Source organism: Suillus clintonianus (assembly GCF_016758775.1).
Source record: "Suillus clintonianus strain FC179 chromosome Unknown DEU56scaffold_164, whole genome shotgun sequence".
NCBI classification, from domain to species: domain Eukaryota; kingdom Fungi; phylum Basidiomycota; class Agaricomycetes; order Boletales; family Suillaceae; genus Suillus; species Suillus clintonianus.
In genome coordinates, this window is record NW_024539388.1 from 50553 (window position 1) to 67977 (window position 17425).

At 48.2% G+C, this 17425-nt stretch overlaps 7 protein-coding genes across 7 annotated transcripts; 6 read left to right on the top strand and 1 right to left on the bottom strand.

The window, feature by feature from the left end:
- The first annotated feature begins 15 nt into the window (after positions 1-15).
- Positions 16-1757, top strand: DEU56DRAFT_840777 (uncharacterized protein). The gene is made up of 6 exons (XM_041354964.1): positions 16-87; positions 619-685; positions 735-948; positions 1000-1068; positions 1122-1170; positions 1229-1757. The coding sequence occupies exons 1-6, from the start codon at positions 55-57 to the stop codon at positions 1607-1609; spliced, it is 813 nt and encodes a 270-aa protein (XP_041201659.1). The 5' UTR covers positions 16-54; the 3' UTR covers positions 1610-1757.
- A 46-nt stretch (positions 1758-1803) lies between these two features.
- DEU56DRAFT_840786 (MFS general substrate transporter) lies at positions 1804-4301 on the top strand. Its single transcript, XM_041354965.1, has 10 exons — positions 1804-2268; positions 2316-2382; positions 2439-2572; positions 2629-2735; positions 2783-3324; positions 3386-3499; positions 3546-3637; positions 3691-3824; positions 3871-4003; positions 4059-4301. Exons 1-10 carry the CDS (start codon positions 2113-2115, stop codon positions 4203-4205), a joined length of 1626 nt encoding a protein of 541 aa, XP_041201660.1. The 5' UTR covers positions 1804-2112; the 3' UTR covers positions 4206-4301.
- A 423-nt stretch (positions 4302-4724) lies between these two features.
- Positions 4725-6030, top strand: DEU56DRAFT_748553 (PLC-like phosphodiesterase; the record flags this gene model as incomplete). Its single annotated transcript, XM_041349367.1, has 4 exons — positions 4725-4808; positions 4861-4983; positions 5074-5588; positions 5646-6030. The coding sequence occupies 4 exons, from the start codon at positions 4725-4727 to the stop codon at positions 6028-6030; spliced, it is 1107 nt and encodes a 368-aa protein (XP_041201661.1).
- Positions 6031-6846: 816 nt separating this feature from the next.
- Positions 6847-8016, top strand: DEU56DRAFT_748519 (uncharacterized protein; the record flags this gene model as incomplete). Its single annotated transcript, XM_041349365.1, has 5 exons — positions 6847-6934; positions 6997-7220; positions 7390-7485; positions 7537-7582; positions 7643-8016. 5 exons carry the CDS (start codon positions 6847-6849, stop codon positions 8014-8016), a joined length of 828 nt encoding a protein of 275 aa, XP_041201662.1.
- Positions 8017-9640: 1624 nt separating this feature from the next.
- DEU56DRAFT_761658 (uncharacterized protein) lies at positions 9641-10396 on the top strand (the record flags this gene model as incomplete). Its single annotated transcript, XM_041350568.1, has 4 exons — positions 9641-9907; positions 10092-10175; positions 10237-10254; positions 10307-10396. The coding sequence occupies 4 exons, from the start codon at positions 9641-9643 to the stop codon at positions 10394-10396; spliced, it is 459 nt and encodes a 152-aa protein (XP_041201663.1).
- Positions 10397-13784: 3388 nt separating this feature from the next.
- Positions 13785-15401, top strand: DEU56DRAFT_840864 (uncharacterized protein). The gene is made up of 6 exons (XM_041354966.1): positions 13785-14216; positions 14283-14506; positions 14580-14588; positions 14663-14758; positions 14818-14863; positions 14924-15401. Exons 1-6 carry the CDS (start codon positions 14129-14131, stop codon positions 15289-15291), a joined length of 831 nt encoding a protein of 276 aa, XP_041201664.1. The 5' UTR covers positions 13785-14128; the 3' UTR covers positions 15292-15401.
- Positions 15402-17091, bottom strand: DEU56DRAFT_840868 (tryptophanyl-tRNA synthetase). Its single transcript, XM_041354967.1, has 7 exons — positions 16775-17091; positions 16591-16710; positions 16498-16544; positions 16226-16448; positions 15738-16176; positions 15598-15684; positions 15402-15542 (listed from the first exon to the last, which is right to left on the bottom strand). The coding sequence occupies exons 1-7, from the start codon at positions 17008-17010 to the stop codon at positions 15447-15449; spliced, it is 1248 nt and encodes a 415-aa protein (XP_041201665.1). The 5' UTR covers positions 17011-17091; the 3' UTR covers positions 15402-15446.
- Positions 17092-17425: the final 334 nt, after the last annotated feature.

Here is a 17425-nt window from a genome sequence, read left to right on the forward strand (position 1 = left end):
CTCAACTTGATTCAACCTCATGACGCTTTTTGACATTCACCTTATGTCTTCCGTATGTCTTCCGCGTGCCCAGTGATTAATCAATCGGTTAGCACTTCATTTCTGTACTACCGTGACGCTATCTGGCTTCGCTTTCGCTCTCTTAAAAATTGGCAGCCAATTGAAGGACGGCCTTGACGGACGTCGGATACCTGGCGAGCAGGGCAGCATGATGCCAACGTGCCGCCACAAAGTTTCCCTGGTGTCCCCGTCCAATCAGTGATCTAGGGGGTTATCACCTTCATTTCGCGCTTGAAACACCGCGAATAAGGGTAAAGCTTGTCTAGGCGGTGCTGAACCGTTGTCCACCACGTTCAAATTGAATTACTCAATTGCTTATCAACTATCTTCCACCCCACACGAATCATCATCGTTTGAATGGTATTTTACTCTTCAAAATTCTTCTAATCGGACATTGCACCTTTTCGAGCACTTTCCTACCGCTTGCTATGGACCAGCGATGGGCCCTTAGACGTCTCAATTCTCCTGCTCAAGCACACTTTCACCCAATCACTTATTACTACGCATGGGCACTTTCAACCAGTTTCTGCATCAGAATTTTCATTGGTTGTGTTACAGCTACCCCTCAACCATACACCCATTAATCTCCGCTCACCGATCTGGAAGGTCATGGCGACTGTACTTTGTAGGTCACTTCGTTGTTGGCAGGATGGCGTCTGATAGTGCTCCTACAGTAACAGCGCCATCTTCGCGTATAAATGGACGAATTACAGTCTCTTTTGATTTGTGTATTCCTTGTCTGACCGCAAACATGCGCAGCAAACAGCTGACCATTCCCACAACGCCATATCCCGGAAATCCATCATGTTCGGTGGTTTTCCCCCACTCAACTGATGATGCTGAACCCTCTCGCACTAAATCGGATGAAACGGTGCAAATTCTAAACTAGTCAGTGATTTCATGCGGTATGCGATTGTTCTTACAAGTTCTTATTTTTAGTGCCAGCTTCGAGATTGCCACTGCCCTGGTGCATCCACCACACTTCCGTCAAGTTATAAACGCGCCAGTGTATAATGGTATCTTTTGTAATCCACCCTATCTGACGATGTCAAATTCACCAGGCATAGAAGAACTTCTAATACAGGTTCCGCGCACTGCGGCCGTGCTGCCGTGAGTGATATCAGCATTTTCTTCGCTGCGCCATGACGTACGCTTCTGTTATGATTAGGAATATCACAGCCGAAGGGCGTTATGCGTCACCCGAGAGCAAGCTGCGTATCCGTGCACCCCACGAGCAGAGCGCCCTGTCGCCCGACAGGCCATTTCGATGTCCCCTGCCGATCCAACCTCCCATTCCGCGTTGGATACACCGGTCGGTGTGTCAACAATGCCACGAGATCGTTGCAGGTGGTCACATGCTAGTGGCCTCTGCAATGCCGTCGTGTCCGTCGACACTCTCGTCGTGCATATGCGCAAGCATGTCGGAGGATCCTCGCATCGCCGAATTCACTGCTCCTGGAATGGATGTGGCAAGCTCATGAGGAGAGATTGTCTTGTCCGCCACATACGCGAAATTCACCTGTATAGCAAACGCCGCACTTACGACTGAACTTCCCCTATTATTCAACTTACCCATTTGTGTGCCCAGTGTGTGGTTCTAGTGTGATAAGCACTAATACTTATGCAGGCGGTTGAGCTGGTAGAATTAAATCTAGGCCCGTTTCCCAAATGCGGCGCGCGGTCCGTTTCGTAAGCACAAATAGATCCTCGCTTCGAGGTCGGAATCGAAGGTTTGCTTTCGAACCCTGAGGTTCCGTGCCGAGTTGGTTGATACAATTACCCCACACGCATCCATGGCCAATGAAATATACACTACACACACAATTGATTTCGGTGTCTTCACCATGCCGAACCGATCCCATGTGCTCGGCACCACCACGGAGTTGTTTCGCTCAGCTCAGTAGCGCATTCTCATCCATCATTAGCACACACCGCCGGAGGCTGCAGCGCTGAGGCTCGAGCCCTCACTCAATTCCTGTAAAAGCTTTCATTTGACCTATTTGCCGGTGTTACTTGCCAGACCTTCAGCTTACCCTGCGTCCCGCTCATGCAATGATCTCCGAGGAAGGTACCCGAGATGTACAGGATTCTCCTCACATCGTGGTTGAAGTCGGAGGCCCAGTCGTCGCCTGCTATAACGAAGTCAATGCAGATATCGAGCACGCTACTGTGGAAGATGATCCTCTGAAATGGGGAAATGCGCGCAAGGTGGATAGCAGCCACCAACATTCCGAAAGCTAACTTACCGGCCGTAGACCGCTGTTCTGATTTTGGTTTCAGCTGGCTCTATGATCGCAGGGTTGGCCGTTAGCATACAAAATCGTATGGCTCTCCACTCCCCTGTAGGTAGCCAGAAGACTGAAATGACTTGCGCACAGCGGCAAATGCCCAAATTCAAAATGACCTGCGGGCATCTGCCTCAGAAATTAGCTGGACGATATCGGTCTTTATTCTTTTTCAGGGACTCCCTGGACTTATTTGGAGCGCCATCAGCGAAATCAAAGGACGCAAGGTTTGTCGAACGCTCTTTCATGACAATAAAATGCTCATATTCTTCCTGCACCCAAGTTTGTCTACATATCATCTGTGGCACTATTTGTGGTCGCCTCTGCCATGGTCGCCGTGTCCAAAACTATTGGTCTGGTAATTGGAATGAGAGGCCTTCAAGCTGCTGGGTCAGGATTTTATTCTGAAACTCGGAGCCACTGCTTATAATAACTAGTTCAAGCGCGCTCCTGTCAATTGCTGCAGCTACACTAGCAGATATCTACGAACCCCGTGAGCGAGGCACTAAAATGGGCATATATTATTCTGCTCCGCTCTTGGGGACAGCGTTGGGCCCAATATTGGGTGGTCTGCTGACACAGGGCTTGGGCTGGCGCTCTGTCTTCTTGTTCATCACTATCTGCGCCGGAGTTGTTCTCCTTGGTCTGGTTTTCCTATTCAAAGATACTTTTAGGAAGGAGCGTAGTCTGACATATCAAAATGTCCTGCAAAGGAGGACAAAGGAGGGGGAATTACAACATCATCACATGGACAAAACCAGTCTCGCCTTTCCTGCCACTGACAAGCCCGCACAACCTATACTAGAAAGTATGGCTTCTCCACAGCAAACAGGGGAGCTTGTCATCGAGGCGAATGTCCCTATCGTACCTGCTTCAAGTATTAAAGATATCAACTTGTCGCTCGCAGATGTCAATCCCTTCCCCCCGCTTCTGAATATTCTTACACGCTCAAATAATCTCACAATACTATTTGCTTCTGGTAAGTGTTTTTCAAGTCGATGCATTATGGGTATAATTTGACTAGCCACGCATATATCTAGGTTTGATATTCGCTTTCAGCTACAGCCTTTTATACACTTGTTCGAGAACATTGTCCGAACACTACGGCTACGACGCTCTCCGAATTGGTCTAGTACTACTCTCGTATGGAATAGGTAGGACCTTATTTGTTGAATTGACACTGACTGACTTGCATCGCAGGCTCTATATGTGGATCCACGCTTGGTGGCCGCTGGTCCGACCGAACATTCTCCAGGTTGAAGCAAGAACATGGAGGCAAATGCTTTGCTGAGGTTGATAATTTTCCTATGGCTATACGACAGACATCCTAACATAATAAATCTAGATGCGATTGGCCAGCACCCGGCCTGCCATGTTGTTCTTACCACCGGCTGTACTTGGATATGCTTGGGTTTGCGAGAAGCACGTGCATATCGCGGCCGTCTGTATTATGCTCCTTCTTTGTGGATTCCTCTCAACGTACGTTTATGTACGATCTACAAGACCTTGACTGACGTGTACCTAGATGGGTCTTCGCAAGCACGCTGGCATACATTGTGGATGCCAACCCAGGCCGCTCATCGACGGTTGTTGCCGCGAATAGCGCATTTCGATGTGTTTTTGCTTTCGTTGCTACTGAAGTGGCTATTCCGCTTCAGGTGCGTTCAATTTTTTCGGCTGAATTGTATGCAGTAGTTTAAACCTTCTTATCAGGTTGCCATTGGCGATGGTGGCTTGTACACCCTCTGGAGCGGCCTTATGATAATAATGCAAGTCCTGATACTGGTTGTCCTTTACAAGGGCAGGAAATGGCGAGAGGCATGTGAGGAGAAAGACAAGCGAATGTCGCAACAATCCTGATTACGCTGAAAAATGCCTATTGACATACTGCTACTGCAGAAATTACATTAAGGGCCCATTGGAAATATGTTTGTATACATATACTTATAGTATTAGACTTGTGTCCTGAGGCCTGACTCCTGAGGAACTGCCTACTGAATTATATTGAATACCGAGTAAGTACTTCTGGATTAGGCTTGCATGTTGAAGATCACGTGAGGTGTCACACACTGTGCCACCCCTTGGGAGCGTTGCTAGGTTTGCGTCGATCGTTGTGCAAGGTTATACACCAGGAGACGGACAGTCAGTTCGTGCTCTCCACCAACGCGTATGCACCTCACAATCTCAAACCAGACACAGGACGATTTAAATTTTACCTTCAGGAGCTCGACACAGAAAGACCCCGTTTTCCTCGTCCAAGCGCATTCCAAGAGCGTGATATTCTCCCAAAAATGCTCTCTTCTCAAGGTATCTCGACATGCACGGAATAATGCGGCCAAAGAACATGAAGCGATTCCTACAAGTCCCGTATCCGTCACCATGCGTCTCGATATCGACGCTGGAGCGAGGTGGAAGCTTGTCAAAGTCCCAGCAGATTCAGAATGGATAGTATATCGCAATAAGGTGAGACAATAGTATAGACATTACTGGCCCACCTGAATCCATATGCTTTTAGTTATCTCGCAAACACCATTGTTTGCTTATTTTTCCTAGACGCGATACATCTTGTTTCTTGTCCCTCGTCCCCGATACCGTTCCTCTGTCATCTTTGATGCTTCCAGGTAAAACTACTCTTCGTGTTCCCTGTGCCTAACTGATAACACATCTCAGGAACTCATGACACGTATGTCTGGCCTTCTATGTGCGAGCGAAATGCTGGTATAACAAGACTGATAGAATGGCCTTTTATGGATGGCCCATTTCTCAGTGTCAATCACTAAGCACCTCTCTTGAGAGACAACTTCACTCTGGCATTCGAGTTCTCGACATCCGCTTAGCAATCGTTGATTCCCACCTCATTTCATACCACGGAATATACCCACAACGTGCGCCGTTTGCGGAAATCTTATCAACTGTACATACGTTTCTTACAACACCCTCAACCTCGCGCGAGACCATAGTGATGTCAATCAAGCAGGAAGATTCTGACACACAACGTTTCACCAAGCTTGTACGTGAAGAGATCGTTGCCTCGCCAGGGGGTTTGGGCATGTGGTATTTGGAAAATAGACTACCAACCCTGGGTGAGGTGAGAGGCAAGGTCGTAATGTTTAGTCGCTTCGGTGACAATGGTTACGGCTGGGACAATGCGGCTATTGGAATCCACCCCCCTCTCTGGCCTGACAGCGACAAACTCGGTTTCACTTGGAACTGTCAGGACACCCTGGTGCAGACTCAGGACTGGTATGTGGGAAGACCCTGAGATTGCCTGGCTAACCATGAGCCTGACTATGACTACAGGTATGCAATTCCCTCCTTCCTTTCTATCCCCGAGAAAGTTGCTCTTTCAACCAACATTCTCGTTGCTTCCCGTGATTCTCCTTCCCCGACCCTCTCGATATCCTTCCTTTCTGCAGCCTCAATACCCTTAGCCTTCCCACCCACAATCGCCCGCGGCCTCGGATGGCCGCAGTGGGGAATTGGATTTGAAGGCGTCAATGCTCGAGTCGGAAAATGGCTCCTTGATCAGTTTGGCGACCGATATGAGGAGGTAGACGAGGACCCGCGGATTAGGGGTTGGGCACTCATGGATTTCTTCGAAGATCCGGTAGGACAAGGGATTGTCCCGCTGTTTGTAGAATGCAATTTCAGAGGGAGAATGTGCAACGAGGAAGGTTGGGCGTGAATTGCGGAAGTAAGGACCCCCTGGTTTGCTACTTTTAGACTCTTAGGCCTCGCCAGAGCTCTTATCACAGTCGATTTACGTACCGATTCGACTGGCTTTCTGCAGTGTAGGCGGTGTGCCTTATTAATATTAGAAGAGGTTGGGAGTAACGTACATGACACGCATGATTTGCCCTTTGATCACCTCCATGTGTCACTAACTAGTCAACTTGCAGTGCTTGACCATGCCGACGCCGACAAGTCCTGCTAGGTTCGTCATGAGCTCTGGGCTGGTGCGGGATTTCAAGTTTTCAACGTGTTCACCTCAAGCCAACTGGCAACGTCGAAGCTGTGTGACTGGTTCTCGGATATGGATAGAATCAACGTTGACATTAAAAGAGCGGTAATTGCGGTTCGGTAATCTCCTACGAACTTCGACTTTGTGGTTTCCAGCGCTAGTCATCAGACCTTGAAGGGAATTATTTGTCGACAAAGCTTCAATTGAGGAGCAACGTTAACTTGTGATGACAGAGGCTGACTCCCCAAAGGACACGGATCCACCCTCAAAATCGTATTTTATGTAACAAATCGCTCTTTGCACTAAGCCGCACCTGCGGCAGGGTTGGCACTTACGACCACCAGCTCGCCTCGTTGTTCTCTATAGTCCCCACGCCGTCAGGACTCAGATAACCGATCTTTATCACCTCAAACGCCATTTGCCTCGAGTTCGCTGTACGTACATTTATTTAAAGTCTCGTCGAAAGCGCAGAACATGCACAATCCATCCAACCCCCAATTCCACGCCCGCAAATCAGCCATTCTTTCAGAGCAATTAGCTATGGTTGCACCCTCCAATTCTTTAGCTGTGGCAGTTTATTGTGCTGCATCACTCGGGAAGCAGAATGCTTTCCAGGTGGCTGCGCTATGTATGTCTTCTTGATTCCATCTCGTGATTGCTCTCACGTGTCTTGCGTCGTATCTTTGACAGCATTGGGCCATGCTTTGGCTGAGGCAAACCGTCCCCTTGTCTATGGTGGTGGTAACGTGGGCATCATGGGCATTGTCTCAGGTGCCGTCATAAATGAGGGCGGTCAAGTTACTGGCATTGTCCCATATGCCATCCACGCCTCAGGTGGCGAAAAAGACAAGGGAAATGGTGTCGCAAAAACTGAGTCTGTTGCAGAAGCTCTCGATGAGGACCGGCGAGGACAGGTACGCGTTTCCGTCAATGACGACAACACAGACTTGACTCACCAACGCGCACGCGCACGCTTATAATAGATAGAGACAGTAAGTAATAGCCCGCACGCGCACACCACATTGTTTTGATCAATCTCCATTTGTCTTCATTTCCATTTTTGTGATTCATTTTTACATCAAGATTGTTGTTGACTCAATGCATGAGCGCAAGATCGAAATGGCGAAGCGTGTCGGCGCTTTTGTCGGTTTGCCAGGAGGATACGGCACTTTTGAAGAGGTACACGAGGTTTACTCTCACCTACGTCATGCTCATCCATCGTGCCCTTAGATTCTTGAAGTTGTAACTTGGAACCAAATCAACATTCACAACAAACGTAAATATATTTTCTTGCTTCAATGTTGCCATGTCAGCCAACTAAAACTATGTTCTGCAGCCGTAATATTACTCAATGTTCTGTCCTATTACAACCCCCTCCGTGAACTTATTCGGAATGGTGTGCGGGAGGGGTTCATCCAGCCGCATAACGAGAAGCTCTGCGTCTTTGTTGATGGACCCGCGGACCATAAAGACCACGAATCCTTCAACTGGGGGCAGGCCGCGGTGGATGCCATTGTTGCATGGCAACATGACCAAGTCCAGCCGTTGTCCTTCCACTGGACGAAGGACAGCGACACCAGTACAATCCCTAACGGCAAAGCAAACATCAAAAGCATGAACGGTATTAGCGGTGGATTATATGGATTAAAAACTACCAACGCGTGGTTAAAGAGGGTATGGCATAATCGCTCCCGTTCAGGACGACTCTAGGTCAGCTGGTGCATCTGTCGTGTTGATCATGGCATAAGTTGGTAGACTCTCACGTGTATTCGCTATCATATCCACCGCCATTATATCTTTAACGCCCAGGACTCCAGCATATATTCTTTACATAAAGATGTACTTTCTTGTATGGCAGTATCACTGATTGCTCCGAGTCACATCATCTGTGATCGCTTGTCGAGGTTTTCCTGCCTGAATCTGTGTCCACATCGATATCATGCAAAGTTATTGATCGTGCCCGATGTGTACTTACCATGTACTTCACTGCCAAGCCCAGTACTCCCAATCCGTGATTTGGTATATGACTACTTTACACTACAAGTTATTTAGCGATACACGGGGTTTTTCTTACTGAACTCAACGTTGCGACAGCGGGCCTGTAGTGCCAACATTCGAACTTTCATCGAAGTACTGGCATACGTCTCAATATCTAGAACATTCATTAAGTTTTTGATTGAAAGTACGGACCGCTCGACAGATCAAGAACGGTGAGAAATACGCGTAGTCTCGTGTAGTCACTGCAACCGATGTCTTGACTTGTCTTGAGGGATTTGGAACGGTCTAATTGCGAAGTCCCTATCTATACCAAACGGCGATGGTATCAATATATTGGGATGTGAGATTATCGAAGACCCCCGTGGTAAGCCAACAGTATCAGAGCACACCAATTACAAAAGATAGTTCCGCTACGACTTATAGCCGAGGAGGGGGATGATTGGGCGATTACTAACCAAGTACATGCGGACGCGGAAGCAGGACCCGCACATCGTTTGATGCAGCTACCCGCGACTTGCCGAGAGAACTGCACTTTGCGGACACAGTACTCGTGCGACCTTCGAGAAAAAGCATCCAATGGTGCGGAGGAAGCTTGCGAAAAAAGTCCGTGATGCAACCGCCAGGATTGCTGCTCGGATGAAATTTGAAACTTGAGCGCCAAACTGATTGGATTACCGAAACTGACATGTATACTAGCCTTACTCCCTTCGGTCGGCAGTGTGTCGTTAATATGTTTTTATAGTAGTAACTTGGAAAATACAATGTTTGCAGAATCTTGTTCTTCGTTCATCGCTGTAAATAAGTAGTGTCTCTCTCCGTGTCCTTACTCTCGATAACGCTGTGTATAATTGACCGTGAGCGAAGGGGTCAGTGCGGAGGCCGAGAATAGTCGTTCGTGCGTCCAACAGATAGATACCATCTTCGGCGGAAGCTGTATTCGCACCAAACGTAAATACATTGACACGAAGATGACCACTGTCTGGAGTGGCGATGAATCCGTCGTATCGCCAGAAATTCTTTGAAATCTGCCGCCTTTTTGAACGCCAACGACGCGATGAAAAGAAGCAGAGGTCGCCGTAGGAGGAAGAAATGTAAATAGGAGAACACAGAGCAATGTATCAACTCACGCCACGCAGCATGACGCGAATTATTCAAATGGTACAGAACGCAACGGGGTGGACGCCATAGCCACCGAACCGCCGGCCATGCCAGCTTATAACTTGTAGATCATGATGCCGCATCAGATAAGAAGCACGCAAAGTGCCGGATGTTATGTTACAGATAGAGTTCGATAATAAATGATGTGTGTTTTCATGCGAGCGCAGCGCATGCAAACATGCATGAACTTCGCACAATTCATTCCCCTCGTGCTTGTGCGAAACTGCACGGACCTCTCAAGGTATTCACAAAAATTTCGCATTTGCTGCTCAACGTACAAGGAATGCTACTAAGTCTCAAGTCCGACTACACGATGTTCGGTGTTCGCATCTCTTGTCCCCTTACAACCATGTTTCCTTCCTACCATCATGACTACCAGTATCCAGTAGCGATGCAGCTTAATCGTTATCCCCGGGAATTCCAAACACTCGAATACATTCCCAATGTAAGTTTATTTGATGTCGGTCGTATGCAACTCATGTATTTGTGCGTATAGGGCGCATATATACGCAACTTCCATTGCTCTTAGTCGTATGAGTCAGAGAGAGTCAGGCAACAAAAGAAGCGGGTTTTCATTAAGTTTGCATCCTCCACTATTGATCCGAAGTTTTACAGGGACCTCTATACAGGCCAAGAAAGACGGGACTACGTCAGACGTTCCGCGTCCAGTGACTAGTAGGATGTGCTCGATCGACAATACCCAGTGGTGGAATGTACGTCATCGCTTTTCTCGCTGATACGGTATTGAGCTCACTTTACTGTTAATCTTACAAGTTGGAGGCCGCACAATTGGTGAGTGCTTCTCGTGTGCGTACTAGCGGTACTGATATAAATATTCGCTCAGGGCTCCTTGAACCTGAAACATGGTCGACGGTACCTTGTATTGAGTGCACGCGTCGCGCGCCGTTCGGACTGCTTTCATGCCCTCATTTGATTATGTTCGTGCTGTGTTCGGACCCTACTTTTCGTGTTATTATTCGTATTGTTACAAGCAATATGATATAAACCATCCTCACACGGTATAAACCGCTCGTAAGGAATGCAAAGTGGAGCCGCATCGTGTAGCAACAATTTAAACGACCCTCGCACGAAGACCCGGCACGATATTAACTCCTTTTACATCTGAATTTCTTGTCGAGTTCATGTGAGGACGGTTTCGGTTGGCGGTGCATGATGCGGCGCTCTCCGGACGTCTCTCGCACTGTCCGAAGTTCACTGATATGATAGCTGAACCTGTTTCGTTAGCGGACCCGATAACCGCGCACGGTAGTGGGCTGGGAGTTGGAGTTGGACTCATCCAAAAGGGACTACTGGGTACTGAAATCGGAAGCAAAGCACAGATACTCGCGAACCTATGAAAAGACTCCAGCATCACTGGTAGGTCTGCAGAGGAGAGGCATTATAGATGGTGCGGATGAGTCCGATACGACCTGTCTCTAGAACACACTCTAGGACAATCATGACGTTGCATAATGACAATTTCACACAGGGAGGAGAGCAATTTTAGGAGTGATGTGTGACCTGTTACCATTCCGAAATACTTCGGCTCTCTATCTTTCAGAAACCATGTTACCATTGGACTGACGTTATTTAGTAAAGGTTGGACCCCACAAACCGTGTCGGAGAAAGGTACGAATCTTTTCTTGTCTTCATTATTCTAATTGCATGTCTTCATCGTCCTACTCGTTGACCTCGTCGACCGTGCAGCATCCTCTGCCGACTTCTTACGCTCGTGCCCGTGAACGCCGCCTTCGTTCTGCTTCCTGCATGAGACCATTAATCCCTCCCGCCCTTCCTACGCCTAGCTATGCCGTCGCCACCGGTTAGCAATTTTTTCTGAACCTTTCAAAGCCGTCAGCACATCAAGACCGGGCGGCACGTCAACATCTCCCTCGCCGTCTTCTCTCATCAATCCTCGTTGTCTCCGCTCACCACTGCTTGGCGCCGGCATTGCCGGCGCCTTCGTATTCTTAAAGTTTCGTCATCGATTTCCACCGTGACCGCATCCTGGATTTTTTTTCTCCTCGCCTCGTAGTTCTACCCTTGTCATATTACCACTGTATACTATTACTAGTACTTGTCTACATACATGATTAGTCTTATCTCACCCAGGAAACCAAAGACATGATTTAAGTTGGTTCATTATTAAAATTTCACGATATGTAGAGAACAAAATGTATACATGAAGGAGATACTACACTACATATCAAGGTTTTGCATGAGAGGGTGACAAACCTGTGTGATAAGTAGGACTGGGACACGAGGATGATGAAGCCAAAAAAAAAGGTGTGCGTGGAAAAATGCCGCCGTCCGCTGATGGGGTAGGTAGTGAAATGGCGCAAAGAGGTTGGGAGGCCCAAACCTGCGAGCGGCGGCTGTTTCTGTTGGCGGCGTCAGAAGTAGTACCGTGGGAGCTGAAGTCGGGGATGTTGATGTCGAGGAGTTTGGTGATGGGCGTTGGTGTCATGGTGTGGCACGAACACGGCAGAATGGCGCAGAAGAGCTCAGCATGCGCGAAGGCGGCAAACTTCGACTTAAGAATGACCAGGAAATGTACTTACCGAGCGGTGGTCGAGGTCTTTGCCCTTCATGTAATTGATGGGTTCAGGGACTTGCATTTCTCACGCCATTGGGAGCCGATCTACTTCGGAATGGTAACAGGTCACCATATACTCTCATGATTGTCCTAGAGTGTGTTCTAGCAGTGATGTGTGACCTGTTACCACTCCGAAATTGTTCGGCTCATCAAACCAGGTACCAACCAGCTCTCGTACATTGATGCCGATGGACCCCCGAAACCACTTGAGAAGGCATAACTTCCATTTTGGGCTATTTGGTTCTAATCGTCGTAGATACACATACAAATAACTTATTCTTTGCCCACCGCCGCCGCATCATGTCGCTGGTCATCGTTTCAGTCAGCGGGCACATCCTTCCAACACCAAAAATCCATTACGGAAACCCTGCCAGTAGACCTCACTGGGTGTGCCCTCCCAAAAATCCACTACGGCAACCCTGCTTCCAGTAGACTTCACTGGGTGCTTCCCCAAAAATCCTATCTCTACTAACACATATCACGCCATCAAACAATTTAGCGACGTTCATGCCGGCGTATGTGCTCCGCTATGGAAACCCTGCTTCCAGTAGCCCTCACTGGGTGTGTCCCCAAAATCCTATCTCTACTCACATATCACGCCATCAAACAATTTAGCGACGTTCACGCCGGCGTATGTGCTCTCTATTTCTAATGAGCTCTACTAACATACATCACACCATTAAACAATTTAGTGACGTTCACGCCAGTGTATGTGCTCTCGTTCATCACGCAGTGTGCACATCGTCAGGAACGTTCATGTGAGTGTTATTAGTATTAATATTTCTGCAACAAAGTAAATAATTTCAATAGATACATTGTCGAGGCGCATGCTTGCACGAAGCGCTGGTGCCCATGTTGCCCAACAGCGTGCATCAAGTCATGTCGCTGGACCATCTCGCGCGAATATCCCGCGGCCGTCCAAACATCAACAAAACTTACTTGTCGGCTTTTCGATGGGTATGGGAGTAAGCCATTATGACAGTATTGGGTTGTTGGAGATATGCGACGGTTGTGGAAAAATGTTTGCCAGACGCGCATTGGACAAACGTTTTGGAAAGTCATTAAGTCTTGTTCTTATATACCTTTGATATAATGTTTCCGAATGTATATTTGTTCGGTTTCGCATCAGTGGCAGAGGTCTTGTGGGGTGTACGGAATCAGGATTTGCTCGTACCTTGTTTTCGCCACGGCTTGGCAGCCGAACGGTGGCGGAGTGGTAACAGGGCACCGCACACTCTACTTCATCATGCATCAGTCGCCACGACGATGGCATCGATTTCTAGTGTGTTTACACGTCAAACATGCTACTCGGTATATCCCCCCTCTCTATCCGGGCTTGGGGGGACAAGTTTGCACACGTATCGCGTTGGAACCAGTCAACTCATATCGCGGTAAAACAACTATACCGAGTCCGATGTCAACTTCAAAATCCTCATGCATCCATGAGTCGAGTACGTGGCACCTGAGGCCTGTATATTAATCGTGAATTCAGCCTTTCAAGAAAACACCAAACGAACACCACAACATTTTCGGATGCTAATCTCTGCCGCAGCTCGCTTTCCATACACCGGCCCCATTTGTCGCTGTTGATCACTCGACAAATTACCGAAGTTTCATCACACTTTACCGCTATAGCACGCGTGCGCCAACTCAATTCTACATCATTAGTCAGTACGCATATAGGCTCCACGACAAGGCGCTGACGAAGGGAACGACGAAATATCAGAAAATCACAGGAAAGGGTAAACGGTGCCAGCAAGGAAGCAGTCGGCGATTCTCGACTTGAACCCTGTTTTTTTGCAATAGCAGTTGGAGATGTCACTGAAGCTCTCCGCCAAGGTCCTGGTCGAGACGAAGCTGGAGACACTCCCGGAGCTGGCTTATCAGCCAAATCGCTTCGACACGTCATTTGATATGTTCAATTTACACAGTGAGTGAAAGTACAGTAGCCGGGGGACTAGTAGTAAGTACTGCAGCCCGCACATACTTAAATACTCACAAGATGCAGAATATGTGCAATCCATCCACTCCACCACTGAGAAGCCGACCGTCCTCCCAGAGCACTTAGATATGGTCGAACACTGCAATCCTTCAGCTGTAGCAGTTTATTGTGCTGCGTCACTCGGGAAGCAGGATGCTTTCCGGTCGGCTGCGCTTTGTATGTCTCCTTGATTCGTTCATCTCGGAAAATGCTCTCATGCATCTGGTATACTATTTTTGGTAGCATTGGGCCGTGCGCTGGCTGAGGCAAAGCGACCCCTTGTTTATGGCGGTGGTAACTGTGGCATCATGGGCGTTGTCTCAGGAGCAGTCATGGATGAGGGCGGCAAAGTCATCGGTGTCATCCCATATGCCATTCACGCCGCAGGTGGCGAAATAAAAGAAGCCAATACTGTCACAAGATCTCAATCTAATGCTGAAGTTCTTGACGAGAAAAAACGAGGACAGGTGCGCGTTTCCATCATGCGTAACGGCAACACATACCTGACTCACCAACGCGCACGGGCGACACGTACAACAGATAGAGACGGTAGGTAATTGCTTGTACGCCCATACCACGTTGTTGATCGATCTCCGGTTGTTTTATTTTGTTTTTACCTCAAGATCATCGTTGATTCCATGCACGAGCGCAAGGTGGAGATGGCAAAACGCGTCGGAGCTTTTGTCGGTTTGCCAGGAGGATACGGTACCTTTGAAGAGGTACGCGTCGCAGGCTCGTTCGCTCAGCTTGCTAACACTCACTTCATCGTGCCCCCTAGATCCTCGAAGTTGTAGCTTGGAACCAACTCAACATTCACAACAAACGTTTGTGTTGTTTTCTTGCTTCTACATTGTACGTTGATTAACCATGACTCTTTTGTGCAGCCGTAATATTGCTCAATGTTCTGTCCTATTACAACCCTCTCCGTGAACTTATCCGGAATGGTGTGCGGGAGGGGTTCATCCAGCCACTTAATGAGAAGCTCTGCGTCTTTGTCGACGGTCCTGCAGACCAAAAGGACCACGAATCCTTCGACTGGGGAAAGGCCACAGTGGATGCCATTGCTGCATGGCAGCATGTCCAGGCCGAGGCGTATCCCATTCACTGGACGAAGGATATTGACACTAGTCCAGTTCCCATCAGCAAACCCAGCATCAAAGAGACAAACGGGATGAATGGTGCATTATACGGCCTAAGTGCTATCAATGCATGGTTGGCGTGGGGCTGGCTCGCGCTCAGACAACAAATATAGTCCGCTAGTGCATTTGTCGCGTCGATCGTGACACGGATCAGCAGACTCACATATACACACGTAATACCGCATGTTCCCACTGTCGTTGTAATATGTAGCACACACATCGTATTGTAGAGATGTGACTACCTCCTCGTATAATATGTTACATGACCTTATGATGTCTGCGATCGCTTCCCGAAATTAGGGTCTATTTTCCTGTTTGAATTCATGAATTCGTTGACATCCTCATCCGTAATTTTGGCTTTCCGCTATAGTATGTAAGGATGAGCACATAATCGTGAGGGTGGTAGGTAAAACACTGACCTCTTGGAAGACCTTCACGAACTCCTGCAACATCTGGATGCAACGTGCCTTCAACTGTCCCGTAAGTAGACGCCCTGCCCTGTACTCCTGATCAGGGGCATCAGTGGAATGATTCGCAGACATTAACCGCAACCACAGACCTCGCCTATCCTCTCAAGTTCTTCGTCATCGTCCATAAAGAAGCCCAAATATTGATATGCAACATCCACATCCGTATCACCCCCAAGTTTCCTGTGTTCCTCTTCCGTCTCCCTGCCACCAGAGAAACCATGCTTGTTGATCTTATTTTTGATCTGGTTAGGGGTATCCGTCATGAATATACTCGAAGTCGCGTCCGATGCGCTCATCTTCGTCTGAGGTCCTTGAAGAGCAGGGAAGAAACGGGAGTGGATGAGGGATGGTTTGGGGTACTTGAGTTTCTGCGCGACATCACGCGTAAGCCGGAAGTAAGGGTCCTGGTCTATCGCGCAGGGGATGAGGCATGGGATATTAGAGACTTCGCCGAAGATGTGCGGGAATGAATTAGAGAAGGACGGTGCTGCTTGAACGGCGCAGAAATGTATTTTTCCGATGTTGTCCCTGTTGAAAATATGCCGGATATCCTGAATGAAGGACGAATGAGACTTACGAGTCGTTGAAACCAAATGTGGCTTTTGATTGGTTGTATGATATTTGCCTTGAGATTTTGACGACATTGCGGTAAAATGGTCCGCCGACGTATTCGAAATCGCTAAAGATAAATGTCTTCTTGACATCAAATCCCACCGCAATGATATCTTTTGCGTTGCTCCTCGAGAATTGTTGCGTCTGCTCAGCTTTTAGTTCGTGCTTGAACAAAAATTTCTCGTCATCTGTTCCTCAGATTAACAACTGATCGAATCTAAATGGCAGAATACTCACCGGTTAGTTGGACGACCAGTGGGACGTCAAAGACATCCTGCAACCATCTCCGAGAATCGTTAGGCCAATTACAGAAATGAGCTAATGACTCACTTGGTAAAGAGGAATGGTATCATGTGTCCGAGATGCATGCTGTCGCTACTTGGGCCACGTCCCGTATACAAGAAGAACGGTTTTCCCTGTTCATATCGGTCCAAAATCTTGTCAAATTCCCTAAGAAAGCACATCGACATCAACCGAATTGCAAGGAACATCAGCTGAGCCTCATCGAACTCACCGATGCGAGAAAAACATCCCCCGTCTTAAGAACGGATGCGCCTTATGCCCCGTCAATTTCTCGAACCGCTCCAGAAGCGCTGCATCAACTCTGCGCGTCCCGAACTGGACAATCAACTTGTCGTAGTCGATCGCAAGTTGCTTGCCGTCGGCGGAGACTGAGCCCTGCACATCCCACGGTGTGACCAGTTGCTCGTGCTCTTGGGAAGGGATGGTGGTGGGTTGGGAGTCAGACATCTAAAAAATATGATTAAGCTCAGTTATCGAACTGGTATTTGAAAGCGATCAGTGAGTGACTCGAGGACGGTCAAGATTATCGCGGATAGCTAGCTACCACGTGGATATCTAATCGCAACTTTGCGCACGTGGATCATCGGATTCAGCCTGAGGTTTAGGCGAACGCCGGCGCCGCCTTGACGTCTTACGTATTTTTTTTTTCAAAAGACTCATCTCAGAGTGACTCTGACTGCATGAGCCTACTGTTTAGCGATGAGGACCACACTGCAGATTCCGGACAACTGGGCCAATTTCAGGCTCGCCGTCATGTGAACGAGCACGATTCGACAGCGTGGCACAGTCTGGGCTTGCATAGGCTTGCACCTGTGGCGTCTCGCTTGAATACATCACTATATATGTGAGCCACAAATACTTT